Raw genomic sequence first — 24,803 nt, forward strand, 5'->3', positions numbered from 1 at the left:
AAGATGGTTCAGTGTGGTGAAAATCATAAGATACGTACGAAAATAGCCTTCGTTATATCGACAGGAATAGACGCTTCCTACGGAATTCCTCTGAAAATGTATATTTTTATTTGAATGCTTAATGATTGAATATATTTTTAGAAGTCAAAAGACTACATAGGAATACTTGTTGAACTTGTTCTTAATAAGTCGGGGCCTTTGTTTGTACTTTCGTATTAGTATTCATTACATCTGGGGGCACGGCAGTGCCCCCACCAAGTCGAGCAAAAAAGCGGCACGGCCGTACCATCCTTTTCTCGAAGCAATTCAGGCCATTTTCGACCGCCTGTAACTTCGTTGTGGATAAAACTAGAAGGCTGAATTTTCATTAGCTATGCAGGCATTGTAAAGACACGGTATATTTAAAATTTCATTCAATTTGAACCAGTAGTTTAAGAATTATAACGGGTCAAAGTTACTTAATTTTGTCACTCACTGACTCACTGACTCACCGATCATCAAAATTCTAAGGCACTTCTAGCAGACCTAGAAGCTTCAAATTTGGAATATAAGTAGTGTTTGGTGTATGAATCAAGGAAAAACTAAAATATTTGGGGGCACAGTAGTGCAACCGCCAAGTCGAGTAAATTTTTCAATTTCGGTCCAGTTTTCTAGATACATAAACATAATAATTGCTGTCTACAAAATACAAAAAGAAATGATATTTGGGGGCACGGTAGTGCAACCGCCAAGTCGAGTAAAATTTTTCAATTTCGGTCCAGTTTTCTAGATACATAACTGCTGTCTACAAAATACAAAAAGAAATGAGATCCCATCAAAAACAATACTTGTCAAAAAAACCAAGTCTCGCAACTCAGTTGTTCTACGGTAAAAAGTTGTGAGATCCATGTAATACCAAGTCCAGGCCAGGAAATCTTTAACGTTTTACATAAATATATTGACTTGGCCATCGCATGAAAACACGTGTAAATTAAATTATTTAGTGCGATGGCCAAGTCAATAATTTATGTAAAACGTTAAAGATTTCCTGGCCTGGACTTGGTATTACATGGATCTCACAACTTTTTACCGTAGAACAACTGAGTTGCGAGACTTGGTTTTTTTGACAAGTATTGTTTTTGATGGGATTTTCTTTTACTGGCCATGACTAAATATAACTTGGTTGTCGTTAGTAACATTTATAACATTTAAAATAAGCTAACTACTACAAGTTGAATCTCTTGTGAGTTGGTAATGCCCAAACTTTAGTGTAGAATACATATAGAAATCTTAGACCCGTTTCATCTCCTGAGAGCTTTGTATGTCTAATGTCTATTAGTTAATTCTTGACTTTCAGGGCTTTACGAGCTTCTTGAAGTTTCTCATAAACTTGTCAGTTTTTAATGCTAGGGATATCTATGTCCATTCGCTTTTGTGGCAAGTATTTTTTTTATTCACAACGATAAAGCCCTTGGTCCGTATCTCAGCTAACGTGAATTGTGATCAAGCCGAAAGTGGACGTGATCTTCATCTGGAATCCTCAACCACAGAGGAACTAGCTATCATACCTCTAACTGCTGAAATAACAATGCTGATAACGTTCTTTGTTATGGCGACAGACTTAGGTAGGGTGGTAGTAACTAACCAGGTGAACTTAGAACGATTTACTACCACTACCTATCACCAACTAACCGAGTAGAAAATGTTGACCACACTGGGGATCGAGCCCGGAACCTCTGGGTCCGGGTCTTAGGCTGAGTTGCACCACCTAACTTTGACTGTAAATTTACCGATAACCGTTTTTTGTATGGAGTTTGACAGATTTTTGACGTTCTTCAAAGGTAATGTAAGATGGTGCAACCCAGCCTTAGTCAGTTGATCTTACCATTAGATCACAGAGTTGGTTAGTAATCGATGGCAGTTATTTAGAAGAGTGATTGATTTCTGCTTTCACTCCTATCTTTACCTACGACACTACGTATACCTGATACACGTAAACAATAGAGGAAGCGCGTTAATATGTCAAAGTAGACCGAAATAGTGGACGTTAAGTCAAGGCGTGACCTTTGAGTTTTCACGCACGTTTCCTGCTTATCTAATACAATATTTAAGCGTGTTGAATTAGTAAGGGATAGAAGCGAAGAAATGCTAGAGCGTGTTTACAGATGAAAAGGAAGATTCACCTCGAGGCAAGACATGGGTGCCGGTTTTGAAGCAAATAACATACAAACAGAAATATTGTTTGAATATCAGATAGGTACCCCATTTATTTGAATCTTGTTACCCAGTTTTATTGGATGTTCCAAATCCCTTACACATAGGTAGGTACTTAATGCCCGTTTTCGCCATCAATGCCTATTTTTTTAAGTGACCCATAGGGTAATAATAAAAATAGTACCATAGGGTAACACATAATAGGAATTGTGTTTTCATAGTAGTCACTTAAAAATTAGGGATTGATGGTGAGAACGGGCATTAATATCTCAAAAGATTCGTAAATCAGTATCGACTATTTTGTTTCTTTCTACTCTACTAGGTACCTACTTCTCCACTGTTTCTACACTACTTCTACTCTACTACTTTATAAACTGAATATGTTGGGATTTTCATCGTGTATTTTTTAAGTAAAAGGTAACCACACTATTAACATTTTATGTGTTAGTGATGAAAGTTTAAAAAGAAATTCCCAGGAAGTCAATATTGAAACCAAATGACTTGGTAGTTGGTATGCAGGAGTGGGAGCAATTCTCATTACTCGAAAATACAATAATCTTTAGACCTACCTTGGGTTCATCATTTTATTTTCCCTGGGTCAGACCCTTGACAATATAGGGTGTGATCAAGACGTAAATTACATTTTAATAAGCGTATGTTTACTGTCAACCATTGTCTTTACCCAAAGTTCACTAATTACCCACAAAATTGTCCAAGTCTAACTGTCCAAGAGTGAAAACGTTTATCGGTGCTTCTTCTTAGTTCTTGTCAAATGTTCCAAGTTATTAAAATTTTAGTTTGAGACGCAACTATTAACGCTAAACATGTTTATCTTGTATGTTTGCACAAGGATATGTAAAAGTTCCTTGAGCATAATTTATACAAATTAATTTATTCCACACAAATAAACATTCAAATATTTGATTTGTAAATCTTGATTTTCAAAAAATTTTATTATTCCCTGTCCCTTATTGAGGGTTTCATAAATATTAAAACAACACCCTGTACACCAGCGGGCATTCCTCACACACGTGTGTTATTTCGGAATGGCCTTTTAGGGCGACCGCGGTGCCTGCACGCTCGCCAGAGCATAAATAATTCAGATTATCCTACTCCGCTGAATACTACCGGGTTGGTACGATTCATGAGAGGATATTAGGAAATAGCGCCCTTTTTTCTTCATTATTATAAACCTTACTACAGCCTAATGACGTCCACTGCTGTTAAAAGGACTGTATCTCACTAAACCTAGGCGCAAACCACCGACTTTTAGTTGGCCGATAGTTGGGCCCTACTTAATTTGTATGTAGAATCGGCTGATACCAAATCGGTGTAATGTGTGCACTTTCATTTATCTCCATACTGATTAACAGCCCGACCCAACTATCGGTCAACTAAAAATCGGTAGTCTGCGCCTAGGCTTAACATCAGGTGCGATTGCGGTCAAATACCTTCCTTGTTCTGCATAAAAAAATAGGCCTCATCTGAAAGTATTTTCACAACCAACGGTCCTGCGCTGCCTGCATCCAGGTACTTCATCTGCCCACACTACGTCTTACGTCCCGTGGTCGCCACTCGAGACCCTTTTTTACCCTAACAGCCATCACCTCTACTATGTGCCCCACCCACTGCCACTTAAGTTTGACACATAAAGGACTCCGTTAGTAAATAAATTCAATTTATTTTCAGTAGCTTGTAAAGAACGTGTCCCAAATTCCCAGTATAATCGGAAAATGTTTAAACCTAACATTTTCCGATTCCGAAACCGTTGGGCTGGTTGAGACGATTGAGAGTTCCGGTATTGGGTCGCTAGTGTGATTTCCGTTTGACCCGGGCTGGACTATTGTGATGTCCCACTCGTAACACAAACGGTCAGTTAACCTGGAGAGCTAAAAGTGGAATATTATTATCACAAATCAATAGTCTTTAAAAAGTTACAAAAAAAGCTAAAAAAAATCAATCTGGTAGGTACCTGATCCAATGCTAAGTAGAGTTCTAGAAAATTAAAGAGATACACATGATTATAATTATGATATTATGATAATACTAGCTTTTACCCGCGGCTTCACCCACGTGAAATTTAGTTTGTCACAGATCGTCATAAATTATAGCCTATATGTTATTCAGGGTTATAAAGAATAATACTGTAAAGTTTCATCAAAATCCATTCAGTAGTTTTTGCGTGAAAGAGTCAAACATCCAGACATCCAGACATCCAAACATCCAAACATCCAAACTTTCGCATTTATAATATTAGTAGGATTATGATATTTGTCCAAAATCACACCTCTGCTACAGATTTTAGTATGAAATGCTGTCGTTTGTACATAAGTACATATATGAAGTTAGCAGAGCTATTTACACATTTCTAAGTAAACATTATTATCGAAAAGCTTTTGCCTTGGAGCTTACTTAACATTGGATTATCTGGGTCAATGTTTCACTTAGTTTCAAATGCCTAGAGTTACCCTTTTTATTACCACTAAATTGCCTTTCCGTGTACTTTCCCTTGATAAACAATAATATGTAAGTTGTGGTTGGCTTATAATAATAGTTATTGAAAGTTTACAACGACCTAGTTAAGCTTTATTAATATCGTTAGTTCGACCACAATGATAGTAATTTAATGTCTTTTAATATTTCATAGTTAGCACGCCGTTCTCTTATAAAAATATTAACTGTGATTAGGGTTAAATATTTCAATTACAAGACTTTACATTTGTACCTGCCTAACTCGCCCTTGTATTTTCTGACTGAAAAAGTTGACTTAGGATCTGCCGGCATTTCTCAGAATCATTCAATATGTTTCTTTCATGATGCTAAAGGAAACACTTTTAAAAAATTGGAATAACATACCAATAGACGCACTGGAATGAACGCGTGTACGGGCTTTCAATTTATTTTATCGCAAAATTTAGAGCCAAATGTCGACTTTACAACACGAGATAAACGCTAATCTGAAAGAAAAACGAGCTACAACAAAGCCTTGTTTATGCATAAATAAAAATAAATGACACAAACATGACAACGAACTTTTAAAGGTCGAGGCCCCGGGATATTACGTTATAATACAAAAATTCATCGCGGTGATTAATTTAAAAGTTTTGACTCGAATAACTTAAGCAATTTTACTGAGGTACCAAATTACGGAAGCCCAAAGCGTCTTTGTTAGAACAACGTTAAACATTACGCTTGGTAACTAAAAGTCCTTTTTGGTTAATTATACTTTTAATAGGACAATAATAGCTTCATTTAGAAGCTAATGGGGGTGTATGAAGTACATGATCGATTTAAGTAAGGCTTCCGCGGTTAATTTGTTAGGGACTCGACTCAGACGCGACTCGGTTCTGTGTTCATTGGGACAAACATTATGTCACACCAAAAGTTACTTCCACTGGGATTAACAGCAGCAATCAGTGACCGTATAAACTTTTCCACTATCCCAAAGCTTCTCTTATGGTAGGTACCATTTAAATCTAGAAACCTTAACTGCTTTTGATAAATGCATATGAGTTTATCCAAATGCAAGATTCTTACGCTACAGTGCTCGGCTGAACTTTCACAAAAGCACATCTGAGTTGCACTGCAAAAGTCGCTCAAAATGTGCATAGAATAAGGTCAACATTCAAGTTGTGTACATGTTTCTGTTGGTGGACTCACTCAGGTGAACACTTGCGAAACGGTGGACCAGAATTACGGCAGAAAATCGAAGCAAAATCTCAATATGAAATAAACAAAGAGAGGTAGAAGATAAACAAATAAACAGACCCACTATTTGCATACTTTCAAAGTTCTCAAAATATTTACACCCACTTTACAAAAAACATACCTTAGATGCTAGTTCGTAGTCGATTCTACATAGCAGCAGCGTGTCGTCGCGACACACTATTTTCCATGTATTTTTATAAAATACTTGTACTTTCAGACGACTTATCATATCATAGAAATCCGCACTTTGGCGACGATACTTACGCCCGTATTCACAAACGATGCTTGCTTACGTGAAGCAGCAAACCGAACGCACAGCGTTGAATGTATTTCTGTGATTGGTTCGTGTGTCATCCTGTGCGTCCACGCGCACTGTGAGACCTCATAGTAATGTTTGTGATTACGGGTGTTAGGTACGTCGTTTGCTGCTGCTGCTGTTGCTGTTGCTGTGTGCCTTTACTGTTAAGGCTTAGTGACTCTACTTTAGTCTTGCCTTTCTTAATTGTTAGCACAATTAAGGTTTATGCCCGTTTTCACCACACTTTTTAGTGACACCTATTAAAACAAAATTCCTGTTAATATGTGTTACTATAGGGGTCACTTAAAAATTAGGGATTGATGGTGAAAACCGGCGTTAGTCTATCAAACTCTTTTCCCTAAAATTTAAGAATATCTGAGCATTAGCCATCGATACAATTGATGACAAACTTAACCAATCTAATAATTTTCACTGAAAATTAAAACGTTCTCCAGCAACCTATTCAAACATCGGCTACAAAATGATTGATATGAATTCTGAAGCTGATTAATAATAACTCCGTTTTACCCGTAAACCCGTCTAATAGTAAACACTGACGAAAGCTGCCGAGGCCACACTGATTACAATAAATATCTAAACATAGCTGTGCCCGCGACTTCATGCGCGTTAAAATTTTCCCGTTTTTGCAACATTTTTCATTTAAACTCCACTTCTTTTGGTGTTAGCCTGATGTTATACAGGATGTTTTTATATTTGAGCAAACAAAAAGAGTCGCTTTTACTATTCAAACATTACTACTTACAGGACCAATTTATATCAAATTCTCAAAAAAATACTTTCCTATACTAAATGACTGATTGCTGATGATAATTTGTATGGAAAGATAATATTTTTCAAATAAGTATTTTTACTTAGGTCGGAAAGTTATAGTTTTTGTTTTGTTTGATAAAGTAAGTTTAAAAATAACACACTGTATAATCTGTAAGGAGAGCTACCTCGATATAATAGACTATCCAACACAAAAATATATTTTTTCAAATCGGACCAGTAATTCCCGAGATTAGCGCGTTCCACCAACCAAACAAACAAACAATCCAGCTTTATAATATTAGCATGGATATCTAATCATAGGCCTCAATAGACGTTTCGTAACATGTTTTGTTTCTGTAGGGACCGATTCCGGGAATATTTTGCTCTCCTTTGAACAACTGATGGACAACATGATACCTGTCAAAACATTGGATAAGTAAAAATAGAGTTTAGAAACTGAGCGAGAACATTATTCGTTTTGACAGATCGTCAGCCGTTAAAGGGAGTCGTTAAGGCGAATTAAGCATGTTTGTGTATGAGTTTTAACTTTTAGTCCAGCTTCTGTAATCATGTAAATAACTTTAAATGTAAATAAATTGATTTCAAATAGCTACTTCAACAAGCTAAATATCTCAGTATTTAGCTTAATATCTTTTCTATAAATCTCTATAGTAAGTGACATTCTTAACGTACTACTACTTTACAACAGAAGTTGTAGTAGTAGTAATTTTAATCAGAAACTGACGATAATATTTTTAGAATCGGACCCTGTGATTGTGCTGCGTATAATTGATAGTAGCCAAAGTCCACTCATCACTTGAGCTGATAGTTTGATTTATGGCTTGTTTTGACAGCTTAATGCGTTGCCCAACTGGTATTCTAATTCATTGAGTTCTGAAAATTAGTGATCTTGAATTATCTAGCACGATGATTTAGTAACTAAAGTCCCTGTATCTAAATGTATAAATCATTATGTTATGCATTTAAAGTGAAACCCTGATTTATTATTTATAAGCATGACATAATTATTATTTCAGCACAAACAGAACATTCAAATATATGTATTTTAATCCTGTAGTCACAAAATATAACAGAAGGTAAACTCATGTATGTACCTCGCTTTGCATACCTCTCTCGCTCGCACGCTCGGGCGTCGCGCTAGGGTTGTCTTGTCATGTGTTGCGTTTATTTCGTTATGATAGAAAAATGTTACTCTTAATACTATGCAAGAAAGACAATAACAGATATCCACGTATACTTATTTATATTTAGTACGTTATTATTGTAATAGTTTGCAAACAAATACACGAGAAGGAAGTGGTATTTAGTTGAGTGGTTGACACTATTATCCAACTAATATTATAAATGCGAAAGTTTGGATGTCTGGATGTTTGTTGCTCTTTCATGTAAAAACTACTGAACGGATTTTGATGTAACTTTACAGTATTATTGTTTATAACCCTGAATAACATATAGGCTATAATTTATGACGATCTGTGACAAACTAAATTTCACGCGGGTGAAGCCGCGGGCAAAAGCTAGTTATCCAATAATTCCTAAAACCTCTCTAAAACAATTCGATATTCCTAATAATTGAGTTGGCTTTCAATTTCAATTGAAATTCAAATAAATAACTTACTTAGGTACTTCCCCAAATCAACTGGTAATTTAAAAAATGAAAATTCGGTATTTAATGATGAGTAAGCAACCAAATACCGAACAATTATAATACGACTTTTTCTGTTCACTAATTTTCGTCAATTTCGCAAAACAAAATAATATCACAGGCGGTTGACCGGCGCGTGACTCAAGCGAACCACAGCGAACGTGTGGCGAACGTCTGTCGCGCCACGTCGCGCTCGCATTCGTCCAAGACAGTCTTGCTAGAGCGATGTCTATGTGTGCGTGGCTCGAGCGCGTTTAGTATGGAGTTTGTCTTCTGTTATATTTTGTGCTGTAGTCTTTATTTATCTGAAGTAATCACTCTCACGGGATTTTTGGAACAAAAACTTGTATAACGCTATACAAATATTTACCCTCTCGACGTTTAAAATATATAAAGGCAAGTACTTGTGTAGGGCAGTACAAACTAGCTATGTACTCGTACAAATAAATAGGTGCCTTTTCACTTTAGCCTTGAAAATACCCAAATCTTATTATTGTTCAGAGAAGACTAATAATAAATAGTAAGCGATGTCTAGTCCCTGTTCCATAAATAGAGTTAGCGAACCGCTTTGTGTTCATTTCGTACCCTTTATTTGGCAAAGTGCTTTTACCAAGTAATTGAAGTATGAAACTTTAGGCGTAAGCGTATAATTACTTTTTAAAGCTAAAGAGTAAAGAAGAGTTATATTTATAGAAATAGCATATAGATCATTTAACACATAAAATATGTAGATACCTAATATGAGAACAGTACAAACCAAGCAAATGTTCAGAAGTTTCAGAGAAGAATGAAAAACTGTCGTAGGTAAGTGCATATTATTTTCTAAAGCGAGAAAAGAGTTCTACTTATCAAAGAGCCTCTTTCATAACTCTATTCATTAAGATATTTTCAATAATGCAAGGTGTAGATTTTTCAATAACATATTATTTACCGTACAACCATATAAGTTCAGTTCTTACTTCCATTCTAGGGTAAAAGCGCACTTTCTTCATTTTTCTGAGCTTTTACTCCATTTAAACTAATTCCCATAATAAAAAGCTTTCAAGACAAATCTCTATTACTATTACACAAGATTCTATTGCCTCCATCACACGACTTCCGGCGCTGTAATGAGGAAGGCTCATTTCCTCCAACTAATACCAAAACAATGTTAAAGTGAACTAACTTACTCAATAAGTTGCCGGCGATACTCTTCAACATACTCATGACGTCAGGAAATTCCGAGACATAGTACTAATGACGTCAGAGGTATAATGGAGTTACTGAAAGAAGTACCTGACAAGTACTCGTATTATCTTTTCCATACAAGAAAACGACACAAGTCTTTCCACTTGGGAAAGAGTTCTGTAGTTTTCATTGTGCTGCTGCAAAGACTAAACTCACGGTAATACTATCTATACAGTATTCCAACTCAGCCATATTTTTGAAATAAATGTCAACAGCCGCGCAGAACGTCACGGTATGACAACATGCGATAGGGTTGCTCACCTGCAGTATCCATTCTAATTACATCTCCCTACTTTGAATTTCTATCTAGTTTTGTGAATGTAGTTTGTAATTGTAATTATTTTATTTTGACAAACAAAATACTTTGTGAATGAAATAGCATAAAAATGCATGTTGTTTTGTGATTAGTAGATTTAATTAAAAAAATATATTTGTGTTAAGATTTAGTAACAAATCTTATTTTACGACCGTAAAATGTATGCGTCTCGCTCTCGACTGAGGTGTACAAAATGCTTGATTATTATACAGGGTGTTAGGTAAATTAGTTTATAAGCCGACACTAGCCCATTTTAACATGTGCATATAAATGGTATGGTGAAACCAGAAAATTGATATTATCATTTTAATATGTAATTTAAATTTATAAACAAATCTGATTTTATAAATTTTATTTTGTATGAAAACTAAAAAAAAAATGATGTTTACCATACCATTTATATGCATGTGGCTAGTGTCGGCTTATAAACCCATGTACCTAACAACCTGTATAAATAGGTAATTATTTTTATAAAAAAAAGAACGCTTACTGTTTAAAAACACATCGTCCGTTTATTACTGTGGCACATTCGCGACACCCCCGACTTTTGCATGTCGAGCGCATACCGAGATTTGAATTTCGAAGGAAAGCTCGCGTCTCGTCCGTTTATATGAAGTTACAATACTGTATGATAGTATTACCGTGCTAAACTTGATTCTTGCCTTGTCTATACTTATAACAAATCTGTAGAGAGGTCAATTCTGTACATGAAATATATTTTCAAAATAACTATCAGGGGGTGATTAGTGATCGATACTGATGCCAAAAATGCAATCAGTAAAATGTTTGTCTGTCTGTCTGTCTGTCTGTCTGTATGTTCCTTATAGAAACAAAAACTACTCGACGGATTTTAACGAAACTTGGTACAATTATTTTTCATACTCCTGGGCAGGTTATAGTATACTTAGGAATTCCCACGGGAAAGGGAATTAGCGGGAAAATCCTTTTGTATGAAAAATCTCAACCGCTTAAGTTAGACGCTTGAAATTTGGCATGCAGGTACCTTAGTAAACTTAAAGCTTAGTTACAACAGGATATTGCAAAATTCCCACGGGAACGGGAGTTAGCGGGAAAAACATTTGTATGAAAAAATCTAAACAACGCAAGATAGATGAAGGGGGTAAATCGGAATCCACGCGTACGAAGTCGTGGGCGGCCCCTAGTTATGAATAAAATACTAACATAGTTACGATATAGTTGATAGAATACGAGTTAGATGACTGGGTGTTTTTTAGTAATAAATCTGCCTACTTTACAGATAATAATAAATAATTATCCTTCAACAATTAAAACTGCGCCATCTAGTCCCGAACTAATCAAAGCTTTGTAAGCTATGGGTATCAGACTACGGATATAGACACTTAAATACTTTACCTCCAAAGCAACACGATTAGATAACGAAATAAACATCCTAAAATTTACTAATTTAGTGTTAGATAAGTATATTAAAATACATACCTCCGTGACTAATAAGTATAAATTCCCATGTTCAAAACACTCGCGGGATTCAAACCCCCAAACCCGACGACATCAACTTATTGTGTTGTCGTGTTACGCAACAATCTAGATTATATTCTACAGACCTTGTTATTGTTGTATTCACGTTTAATCATCCAAATAAGAGATATTGTCATATCAAAAGCTATTGTTAAGTACTAACTAAGGAATAAAGTAAGATCGTATTTGGCGAAGCCCCAAATTTCACAGTCAGATATCCAATGTCGTTGCCAGGACTAACTAACACGGTCAAGGTCAAAGCCGTAAATGAAGAAATTGGTGTAAATAATGTATTAAGAAATCCGTATCCACTTGCCAAGTAAAGAGGAAAAAAGAGCCAGCAAGTTTTAATGGCGTTCACGCACTTGGCAGCTCAGAACATTTTCAAAGCGGGGTATGGAATCGATTAACAAACGTACTTTATGTTCGTTTGAAGCCAAACAAATTATCCTTACCTATAGCAATTTTATAGTGTGACTAACACGCATATTCACAAACGATGCTTGCTACAGTTGAATAGAGCTCTGTCATTGGTTCGTGTGTGACCCTGTGCGTCTAGTAATATTTGTGAATACGGGCGTAAGTACTTAGCTGTGCCCGCGACTTCATACGCGTGAAAATAGTTTGAATAATATTTCCCATTTATGCAACGTTTTTCTTTACTTGGATTTTTTCAAATATCAGTATAGTTCTTGAGATTAGCGGGTCCAAGCAAACAAACTATTCAGCTTTCTAATATTAGTATAGATTTCAATTTATTAATGGGCTAGTCTAAAATTGAATCGTAACATAATCAAATTGTTTCAGTTCATTCCAGCGAGCAAAAGGAATGCCATGTTTGATTAGTGAAAATTCACATGAAAATAACATTGCAATGTACAGGAATAAAAAATAATTTTCTGCGTACTACCAAATTTTAGATTTTATTTCAACGATACCAAGCTTTCCGTTGCGTGCTAAGCCTTATGTGTGTTGTTAACCGGCAGTAAAAGTAGTTTATGTCTGCATTAAATTGATTAAAAGTAGTTAATGGTTAATTCCTATTAGTCATACCTACTTTAGTTTATGCGTACTCATGTTATTATGGCCAAGAGACCACGGAACGCACCAGTCTCATACACACCCCGCGTATGCCCCACGTACGCCCCTTTTGCTTTGACAATGAACCTCTAAGGCTGGGTTGTACCATCTTACTTAAACTTTGTCAAATGTCAAAAATCTGTCAAACTCCATACAAAAAACACCGGTTATTGTCATAGTTACGGTCAAAGTTAGGTGGTGCAACTCAGCCTTTCTAAGTAACATAAATAACGAAAGTTTCAACCTTAGCAAAGTAAATTACATTTGCGCGCGTCCTAAACAAACCAACACCTAGCGAGGTCGTATATAAATAAGTGACATTCGCTCTCCAGAGATATACTTACTTACTTTCGATTGCTTTCTGATAACTTTCGTACTTCAATTTATGGACTAAATCTACCAGATGAAATATCAAATCAACACAAACTTTGCCCTTTTCGAGATGAATTTCACGTTAACGTATTCTTATGTTATCATCATCATCATCACTTCAGCCATAGGACATCCACTGCTGAACATAGACCTCCCCCAATGATTTCCACAATGGCCGGTTGGTGGCGGCCTGCATCCAGCGCCTTCCTGCTACCTTTATGAGGTCGTCGGTCCACCTTCTTCTTTCTTCTGTATTCTCATGTATACTTAGGCTGAGTTGCACCACCTAACTTTGACCGTAACTATGGCGATAACCGGTGCTTTTTGTATGGAATTTGACAGATTTTTGACGTTTGTCAAAGTTAAAGTAAGATGGTGCAACCCAGCCTTACAATTTAATGTCTTCATGTCATTTGTTTCAAGCTAGTATTTTAAACTTTCACCATCATCACTGGCTTGTAACAATCCACTGCTGGATGTAAGCCTCCCTGAATTTGGAATATTTTTCATTTTTCTTTGTCTTTCGGCTTGTCTTCCCATCCAAGTTCATCCTCTCGTTCCCACCGCTGCAAATCCTGCGTAGCCAGGATCTACCTTGACCGCCAATAAAAACCCAACCAGTGAAGGTCGAGTTTGTCCAGAGGAAAGTTAAACTGTCATTGGATTCGCAACGAAATTAATCAGAAGAACATAGGAGGAGTTCGAAGTAAGGTTCGACTTCCCTCCAGTGCGAAGCGGATGACAGGTCTAACTACAATGCAATCCAACTTTTGCTCAGCGAACTTTTGCAAATCGTTACTCCACCTAGCTGAAGGGTGTTTTACAAAGCTTTCCGAGGCACTGTTCCATAAATGATGTACAAGAAGAACTGACAAAAATAAATGCCGTAATACCTTATTCCCGAAGTAAATAAGAATGTTAAGGTGTAAAGAAACCCTGTTAGATCCTAAAAGGGATGGTTTTGTAGCTGAAATACAATCATGGCCCGTTTTCACCAACGATCCCTAAGTTTTAAGTGACCCCTATAACACACAGGAATTTTGTTTTCATAGGAGTCACTTAAAAATTACGGAATGGTGGTCAAAACGGGCATAACTTTTTGTGTGTCTACGTGTACCATTACACCTGTATTTATCGAACAAAACATATTATGATAATATCGAGTTGATAAGTAACTTTAAAAGCTTTACCCAATCAAATTGCCATTAGCCATCGATTTTTATTATCGTCGATAAAGTAATCAAATATAATAAAAATCAGCCTTGCATTCAAGTATGCAGTTATCTGCATGACGCACGTTAGTACTTTATGCTCTTCAAAGTAACATTTTGCCTTTACGAGAAATAGATAAACGACGCTTCTTTATTAAATTCTCTGAAGTTATCGACATGCATTTCGTTGGAATGCATTATTATTAGCATCTTTCACATTGTAGAATCTTTGTAAAATAGCAAATAGAATCGCGGGCTATTCCTAGAAAATGTTACCAAAGACGCTTCTCAAAGCGTTTTGCTAATAAAATCATATTAATATCTATTGCTTTATAAAGAATCCTTTTAGGATTCCGTACAACTTTTGACAAAACGGAACGCGAGATAAGAGCACGCTCGTGGTTGTTCCAAAGATTTTTCATTAAGCCTTAGTATGTACTAAATAAAGTGCATAAAAAGAGACTAATAAGATTCATTTTCACTACTAACAAAATCATATTATTCAGTTTGGCTATAATATTATACGATTTGATATAGAAGTAAGTAAGTCTTCAAACATCAGAATTAAGAAATAAGAAACTTACCCTTTACTGGTTAGGTTTTTATTGGCGGTCAAGCTGTAGATCCTGGCTACACACGAGGGAACAGTATACTACACCCAACTAATAGTCCCTTCGTTCGTTCGTTCGTTTCAGCCGAATGACGTCCACTGCTGGACAAAGGCCTCCTCCAAGGTTTTCCACTATGAAGGGTCCTGCGCTGCCCGCATCATAATAGTCCCATATGTACTATGAAATAGCGTTTTTTTTATTTCGAATTCTTTATAAAATTCACGTACCTATGTAAAGTCACAGTCAGAAGCTGTACTAGCTAGCATCCATGATATCATAAAATAGAATATACAGGACCCTCAACAAGCCATTTAATAATGCTAGAACCACAATATCTTGGCGCAAATCCTCGACCGTTCCCTCGGGTCCGGCGTTTAATCAAGCCCAGCGTAGTGCCGGTTCGACGACCCGAGGGAGCAGAGAAGTCCTGTTTGACTTTGGCGTGTTTGTAAACACCCACACGCTGATTGTGGCCACAGGGTAGATAGATCAGTATGTACATTTGTAAAGGAGTAGGATAAAAATAGATTGGGGAGTAACAGTCTTAAATTGAGTTTTTTTCTTAGAAACCTGATGAAGTAAAGGTTATTTTGGTTAGTTTTGTAGATTTAAGCCTGCAATAAGAGACCAAGAAGATGCTTACTGATAGGCAGAACTTTAATCGCTACATTACAAGCTATGTTAACTTCGGGCCTAGGATATTAGTGTGACAGTTAAAACATTTCTTATTCCATCATAATGTCAAATGACGCATAAATGCACCCCCTGAGTGAAACTGCTATCAAGAGTAAGCCCATACTACATAAAAAATATCATAGAACAATATTTACAAAGGAAAATATGATATCTAGCCCAAAATTAGTAAGTCAGGCTTATTTAATCAAAATTACTAATAACAGTAGGTATGAAAATGCTAGACAACGCCTGAAAACTACTAAAGTTGAAGTAGCTGTTCACTTTAGGCTGTGAAAGTTTCTACAGACAAAATATAAGCAATGAAGGGGACTATAGAAAATGGCGACAAATTTATTAAACGATCACTTTGTGTTTGCTCACACGGAGTCTGTAAATACGAGAACATAGCAAACAGTTTTTATTGTACAGTCCGACAACACATCAGACATTTTTGCTGCAAAATAGCTCTTATTTTAAGATGCCACAGTGTTTACCGTAATTCATGTGTCTTAGCCCGTTCCTATTTCATCATCATCATTATCACCATCTCAGCCATAGGACGTCCACTGCTGAACATAGGCCTCCACCAATACTTTCCATGTTACCCGGTTGGTAGCGGCCTGCGTCCAGCGCTTTCCTGCTACCTTTATGATGTCGTCGGTCCACCTTGTAGGTGGACGTCTTATTTAGACTTACCTAAACCTTTGCGTTTGAAATTTGCGATTAAATATTTTAGCCTGGAATGAAACGACGCTTATATGCGACTCTACATTAGGAACAGAATTCAGCCTGTGATTGTAAATATTTAAATTGTACTAATCAAGGCTTGAATTGTGTTGAGTCTAAATCTAGTTGACAGTCGTTTCATTATACGAGTAGGTACGAACCAAGGTCGTACGTTAAACTCACGAGTGTTTGCTCTCTTGTTTGTAATAGATTTTTTTTATCCACAACTAGGAAGCTCTTGGCCTGTATCTCACCTGATGGTAAGTGACGATCAGGCCGAAGGTGGAAGCGAGCTTCACCCGGAATCCTCAAGCACGGAGGAACTGGCTATCTTACCTCTAACTGCCGGAACACAACAAAATAGTATTATCGAGGTAAAAAAGAGAGAGATATCAGAGTATCATCATTCAGCTTCTAGCAGTCTCTTGCTGGAACAAGCCTCCACCATTCAACAAGAAATTAATACGATCACCTCTTGTTTTTTCATGGCAGCAGGAAAAGAACGTTTATAAAATAATAAAAGAAATAAGCATGAAAGTTATTATAAGATTTTAAACTTTCACGTTCCATTTCAATTAAAATAGTAAGAACGGACGACGCCGCGAACCGCTAGTCTGCTTGTGACCACGGCTGCAGCATCGCAGCCGAAAAGTCAAGCCGTGAGTACATAATGTAACTCATTAATAAACGTCGCGTTAAGACCCGTGTCTTACTATTTTAAATTAAAGTTAATTATCATAGATTTGTTTGTGGCTTACATAATACCGCGATTTCTCTCAACAGTAATCCACAATCGTTTATCTTAATTACATACAAGGCACCGTAAAGACAACTTTTATCATTATCTCTAAGTCCCACCACAACACAAATCACTCTAGCTCTAAATCCTGCTAATTAGTCTAATTACGGTGGCAAAAGTTTTGTCGAGCGCCTATTGTGGGCCACAAGCACTCCAAGTTCGCTTTGAAGTTGGGAAGGTTAACTCTTGAACATCTTTTGTCCTGTTGGGGCTTGTTCTTGAGTTAGGAAACTTGGACTGGACCAGTCAATAGGGTAATCACCTCTAGTGGTATACTTTTTGTGAGCTGTCAAAACGTCACTGTCCCTTAACTACGTCTTGTAAGGCAAAGGGTATATCTTTTATAATGCCTTTAGGGACTGGAATTCGTTGCCTGCTGCTATCTTTTCTGTACACTATAATCCGGGCCTTTTCAAGGCGAGAGTGAATAGGCACTTACAGGGCAGAGATGTACCATCCTAGACTGCATCTCACTTAACATCAGGTGCGATTGCGGTCAAACTGCCTTGTCTTGCATAAAAAAATATCTAACATCAGTTAGCGAATTTGACTAAGGCCCGGTTCTGATATATTTTTGGCTTGAGCGTGCTCAGCTCATCAACTTTTTTTTAATACAAATTACTAATTGTCTCGTTAGCCCCTCGTGGTAAGCAAAATAATTACTTGTGTTACGAGTGGGCTCACCACAATAGTCGAGCGGCGGTGGAATTTTGTATCAACATTTAAATGTAACAATAATAAAGAGGCAGCAAAGCACTATTCTATTATTAAACTCTACCTTTATTAAAGTGAAATCGTTAACTCATAGTCCAATTGTTCTTTTGATAGTACGCTGAAGCGGTTAAAACAAACGTTCAATTCGCTTTTCACAAAGGCGGGCACGAAATAATTGCGTTTGCAGCGGAACGCGCGGTTTGTACAGTAAATCGCACAACCTTTTTGTTGCATATTCGCACCTATTTACAACTGCAGAAGATATACGATGATGTATGATGTGCTGTCGTCGGTACAAGCTTCGGATGGTCGAACTGCGGATAGGTTTTACTAAAACTGCGTTAGATTCTGACGTCAAAAGTTTCAAATTCACCGTTCTTCAGCCTCCGATATGCTACAAACTAAACGGCTCTTTTAATTTTGTCAATGAAATGAATCATTTTAGATTGTTTTGTTTCATTAATTTAATTGACATAATTGATTAAATGACTAAAGGATAGTTCGGTACTTATTTATTTTAAGATATTAAAAGCTCCAAAAACATGTTAAGTACCAAGGGTTAACATGTTTTTGGAGCTTTTAATATAATATAGAAGCATAAAAAAAGCAATATAAAATTATAGAAGTTTCTTCCACCGAAAGAAGCTTTACTCCTAAAGCTTTAGCTAAAGCAGGAGTAAATCCTGAAACAATCTACAGCAAAAACATACTACATATTTTAATTTCGTAAAATTTACGAGGAAAACTGATTTACAGCTTTCATAAAAGCTGCTAAAAGTAAAGCTTTAAAGGTAAAATATGCGAGTATTACTCCAATCACCTGCCTACACATAAAATGGCGTGACACAGAGGAAATGAAAATGATTTCCGGTTATATTATCAAATAAGTTTGAATGAAAGACTCAGTAAAAAGTGTAATTCATGCCATAAATCAACGTAATAAGGTTTCATTTCAAATGTGATTTAGTAGATGATTTATTAAAATACTCAATGTTTTTGTTGCAGGCTCAAAAACAAATCGAAATTGGAAACTGATGAGAATTGTCGAACGAAAAGCGCTGAAATTGGTGAGTTTTATATATTTTTTTATCAAAATATCGGATCTGTTTCAAATAAGACTGTGTATTTTTGTTGTTTAGAACTTATCTATTACAACTACGTAAGAAGTGTTAAGCTTTATTTGACACCGACCGTACAGTCGATGGAAAATGGAATGAAAATGAAACCCACACGGAATAGGGCCCTTTTTGTAACAATCAAACTTTTACCTGATAAATAACAGAACGAAACTTCTGTACCTACGCAATATCCAGTAAACCAGTTATTATTTTATTCAATTCCAAAACTCCCGCAGATTCCAAATCCCAGATATCTGCTACGCGATTTCAATTTAGATGTATTAATAAAACCGCGTTCAGTTCGTGTTGTTTTTTAACGAAACGTAGCAAATAAGTTACGAATTAGTCAAATAAACCCGCTTTTTACCCGACTGCGGCAAAAGGAGGGTTATGTTTTTCTTGTTCAAACTCAAATAGGAGGTAAATTATTGGAATACTACTTGTTTCAGAAAACGTCGAGCCGGCGCCTCCGAGGGCAGCAGTGGAAAAGCCCTTTCTGCTCTCCGATGGAAGGTAAAAGTTCATTTGTTATTCTCCTTTGTTTATTAGGACCATTTACATACCACGACTTTACATAAAAGGTCCAGAATTCATCAACTCCAAAACAGCCTATCTCGCTTTTATCTGATTTATTTCATTCCCCATAAGCAATGGAAAAGCCCTTCCCGCTCTCCGATGAAAGGTAGGTTCATTTCTTATTCTCCTTTGTTTATTAGGACCATTTACATACCACGACTTTTCATAAAAGGTCCACAATTCACAGATCATAAAATTAAAACATCCTATTTTTCCTTTAGCTCTTTTTTCGATACCCATGCGACGCAACACACAGTGTATTTTTTTATTTATTCGAAATATTTTATTAGTCAATAATAAAATCTAGATTATACTCATGACTTGGTAGTACATACTCCTGTTCTCCTGAAAACTTTTTACAGCAATAAAATAGGATTATTTTGGAGGATATTGTACCAACACAGATAGAAAAGAGTGAATAAAGGTTCAGATTTTTCGAACTTGTAGGGAACAAAATGAAATCACTTCACTAATCCGTACAAAACCCCGCACGTTGAGGCGAAGCATTAAGGGATTGGCGTGGATTTTTGCGTTTTTAGACAGTGATGATGTTGGTTCAGCCGCCGTGTCAGTGATTGAGTGGCTTATCCTTACCTTACCTTCTATCCGGATCACAGCCGGGTGTAGCCGAATTTTGCAATCTTGGAATTGAGGTCGAATAACTTAGGTACTTTACATACTACATCCCTAGTGTAAAATCGTATTATTAGGGCTCGTTCTCACGGCAATCCAGTTTTGAGGAATCCAGTAATGTAGGATCCTGGAACTGTCGTGTGATTACAGATTATGGAGTGTTTGAAATTCAAATTACAAATTCCAACGGATCGATTCAATATCTCGAGTTCATAAAATAGCTTAATTTTTTTAAAGTAATATTTTGAGTTATTGTTACTTACGTACCTACCTTCCTATATTACTGCTAAGTCAATATCGCTAGGTGTAAAGGTTTTTTGTGATCTAATTTTATGCTTATTTATTAAAAGAAACCTCGTGAATGCTTATTTACCGAGAAAATATGAATATTTAATAAATAATACATCTTGTTCTGGGTACTATGTAATTACTTCGAGAAAGGTTTCAATGTAATATAAATAACTCTCCTTCTGGCGCAGTCGAGTAAAAATACATTGATGATATAAAACTAAGTAGCCAAAAGTCTATTAAATGCTAAAGGTGCAATTACACCAGCAATCAAAAGCTTTTTAATTGTGTTGAAAATTACACGATAGAATTAAAATACAAAATGTATTTTAAGGTTAATACTTGAATAAAAGTTAGAACAAAATCTCACTCCGTTTCTGTCAAGTCGTCTTCAACCCATTTCAACTCTTACGAACGTTGTAAATTAATTTGCAAGAATTCGGCGAACGTTTGTCACGTACAAGAGTTTCATTTGTTTTGGCCGCCTTTGGTGCTATCAATTTGTATTTATTTGTTTTATCTTGTAGACCGTTCTTTTCTCTGTTAACTTCAATTATGTTTAAAAATAACGTATTATATTCGTGTAGAAAAATCCAAACTAATGCCACGGCTAAGCCGCGAAACCAATTTAAATATGTATTAGTAAGGGGTCGTATGAGAAAGTCCAAGCTATCTGAAGTTTATAGGGATGATATTTTCATGTTGATATACTGAGATTGTATGGTGAGGTGAGTAGGTCGCAGCAGAAGGCAATGAAACGCAGGAATCTTGAATATTGGATGTAATGCGGGTTTACAATGAAAGTAGGTATTTGATAGGTATAATAGACACAAAATCGACGCGCCCGCGTCGCGCTCTGAGACCCGAATGGGGGGCGGGCAGCGCCGCGCCGCTCTGCAGCTTGGGCTCCTCGAACCGGTCGCGGCGGTGCGTCTGTGTGCGTGCGCGCTGACACAGACGCCTTAACATACTGCCGCCCTTGGAACGTCTGGTTCCAATGTTGGTAAAGGGCAGAGCCTGTTGTAGGCTCTCCTCATTGTTCCTGATGAAGTGTAGACGTCGGCCACACGGTTGACACCATCGGCGCCGGGGATGACAGCAGTGACTCGACCCAGCAGCCATCGGTTGGGGGGCAGGCGGTCATCTTTGATCAGAACCATCTCTCCTATTTGTGGTTGACCGCCATCTCTGCGCCATTTACTTCGCTTCTGTAATTCTGAAATATACTCCATATAATAGCGGTTCCAAAAGTGGTGCTTCAGCGATTGTGTTCTTGCATATCTTGAGAGAGTGTTGATGTGAGCATCTTGTACCTGGGGAGCAGGCAACATCGTTACTGTTCGTCCAATCAAAAAATGCGCCGGAGTTAAAGGGATTAGATCTGAAGGATCATTAGAGAGAGGAGTGAGAGGCCTTGAATTTAATATTGCTTCAATTTCTACCAATACTGAGTTGAGTTCTTCATAATCAAGATGAGTTAGTGATAATACTCTCTTTAAGTGATATTTTATTGATTTTACTGATCCCTCGGCTAAGCCATTGAAGTGGGGACTATATGCTGGGCAAAACTTGAAAATAATTCCCTTCTCAGCTGAATATGTAATTATACTATTAGAGTTATTTTTTAAAAATTTAGAAATTTCGTTATAAGCGCCTACGAAGTTTGTGCCATTGTCTGAAAATATTACAGCGGGCCTGCCTCTGCGGGCTATGAATCTGTTGAGTGCTGACAGAAAGCCTTGTGTACTCAGGTCGGTGACAAGCTCGATGTGAACTGCACGAACTGCCAAACAGACAAATACACATATGTATGCTTTTTTAAGTTTACAACCTCTGCCCTTTCTGTCGGCTATAAGAACTGGCCCCGCATAGTCCACAGCTGTGTTACTAAATGGATAGTCTGAATGCAGTCTCTCTGCAGGCAGGCTACTCATGATTGGTTGGTAAGTTTTACCTGAAAATCTGCAACATTTTAAACAATCACGTGTTATTTTTCTCGTTAGATTACGTCCGTTAATAATCCAAAATTTATGTCTTAAGTTTGCTAATAACAACTGTGGACCTGCATGTAATAAAAGTGTGTGATAGTGTTGAACAAGTAACCTTGTAACATTGTGAGAAGCGTGTAATAAAATTGGATGTTTTGTATTTGTGTCATAATTTGAATTATTTAATCTTCCGCCAACTCTTATGAGGTCTGCCTCATCGATAAATGGATTTAAACTTAGTAGTTTATCTTTGGCAGGAAGTGGTTTATTGTTTTTAAGAAATGAATATTGTTTACAAAACGTGTCTTGCTGCACTATTCGACAAAGTGTGTGCGTGGCGTGTTCAAGTTCAAATGTCATTAATGGGCCCGTGATTTTATTATTTGGATGTTTACAATTATTTATAAACCGTTGTATCAGAGCTGTAATACGTTGTAATTTTCTGTAATTTGAAAAACTACTCGTGAAAGTATTTTCGTGGCTTTCACTGGCACATAAATGACATTGAAACTTTGTTTCTTGTGAGTTCTCGATGTGTATGTCTTGAGGTTGTGTGGGTGTGATAAACTTCACTTCCTGAAGGAACTGTGGACCTCCCCACCACAAAGTCGAAGTTTTGAGCTGAGCTGCATTTAATCCCCTGGAGCCTATGTCTGCAGGGTTGAGACTTGTGGGAATGTAGTGCCAGGAGGAGGGTTCTGAGTTTTCTGTAATTTGAGTAATTCTGTTATAAACAAACAACTTCAGTTTATCTTTGTTACATGTCTTAATCCAACCTAGCACAATGGTTGAATCACACCAAAAATATTTGGAATCTAAAGTTAAATTCAGGGAACTTTCAGTCTTTTTTGCTAAGTGAGTAGCTAGAAGAGCCCCACAAAGTTCCAGTCTAGGCATTGTTAGTTTCTGTTTGAGTGGGGCCACTCTGCTCTTAGCTAACAATAAATGAAATGCGACAACACCATTGTTTGAAATTGAGCGTATGTATACGCAAGCAGAGTATGCCTTAATTGAAGCATCTGAAAAGATATGTAATTCAATTCTAATAGGTTTATCGCTCAAAACATTGCGTGGTATTTCAATTTTATTTAATTCAGGTAGGTGTTGTATAAAGCAGTTCCACTGAGATTTAATTTCTTGAGACAATGGTTCGTCCCATGAAATATTCTTGGCCCAAAGATTTTGTAATATAAGTTTAGCCTGCAGCATACAGGGGTTAATTAGACCTAATGGGTCAAAAATTTGAGCGATTGATGATAAAATTGTGCGTTTGTTTATTTTTGTTTTGTGTACATCTGTTAGTGATAGTGGAAATAACAACGAGTCTTTACTGGTAGCCCACTGTAAGCCTAATGTTTTTGTGTACTCGTTTTTGCTCAGATTTACTAAGTCTTCGTTGCTGTCTTTGCCTACAATTTCGTTATGTACCAGCTGACTGTTTGTATGCCACTTGCGTAAGTTAAATTGAGCGCCATTTAATTCTTTAATTATTCCTTTGCATATTTGAACTAATGATGATTCATCAGAATGACCAGTGACTAAATCGTCTACATAGAAGTCTGATAGGATTGTTTTGCTTATATTTTGATCTATGCAGTCGCGGCCAAGTTGCACTAAACATCTGCATGCCAAATATGGCGCAGAAGCTGTACCGTAGGTAACGGTATTTAATTTGTATTGTTTAACCTCTTGTGACTGATCTGAGCGCCAAAAGATCTGTTGTAAACAGCGTTGGCTTTCAGAAACTAAAATTTGTCTGTACATTTTTTCTATGTCTGCAGTTACAACAAACTTATGCTGGCGGAATCGAATTAGTATGCTAACTAAATCCTCTTGTATAGTAGGACCTATGTGCTGAATATCATTAAATGACTTGCCAGTACTTGTAACTGCAGAGGCATCAAAAACAGTCCTCAGTTTTGTTGTTGTGCTATCCTCTCGCAAAACCCCATGATGTGGTAAGAAATATGAAACTTCAGTGTTGTTTGGATTTGTGTTTTCTGACATGTGACCTAGAGAAATGTATTCATTCATGAAAGCTACGTAATTTTGTTTGAATGTGGGATTTCGTTTGAATTTGTGTTCTAATGCATGAAATCTGGAAAGAGCTTGCTCGGCGGAGTCTCCTAGACAGTTAGGAGATTCCTTTAATGGTATGGTAACCATGAACCTGCCGTCTGGTTGACGGACAGTGGTTTTGGTGAAAATTGATTCACATTGACTCTCACCCACAGAAGGGGATTGTTGAGTAGTGCCAACTGACTCTAACGCAAAAAAATTGTTAAGCTTTGTTTCGAGCTCAGTGTCTTGAATGAAATTGCAATTGACTGTGTTTT

At 36.8% G+C, this 24,803-nt stretch overlaps 1 protein-coding gene across 1 annotated transcript in view; it reads left to right on the forward strand.

Annotated features, from left to right (window-relative positions):
• Positions 1-24,803, forward strand: part of LOC135079845 (arrestin homolog) — an 83,915-nt gene that overhangs the window by 47,335 nt on the left and 11,777 nt on the right. The window contains exons 7-8 of the mRNA XM_063974462.1: positions 18,870-18,931; positions 19,432-19,495. Of these exons, the coding sequence (XP_063830532.1) occupies positions 18,870-18,931; positions 19,432-19,495 (126 nt within the window). The remainder of the gene's footprint in view (positions 1-18,869; positions 18,932-19,431; positions 19,496-24,803) is intronic.

Source organism: Ostrinia nubilalis, chromosome 2 (genome assembly GCF_963855985.1).
Source record: "Ostrinia nubilalis chromosome 2, ilOstNubi1.1, whole genome shotgun sequence".
Classification (NCBI taxonomy): Eukaryota; Metazoa; Arthropoda; class Insecta; order Lepidoptera; family Crambidae; genus Ostrinia; species Ostrinia nubilalis.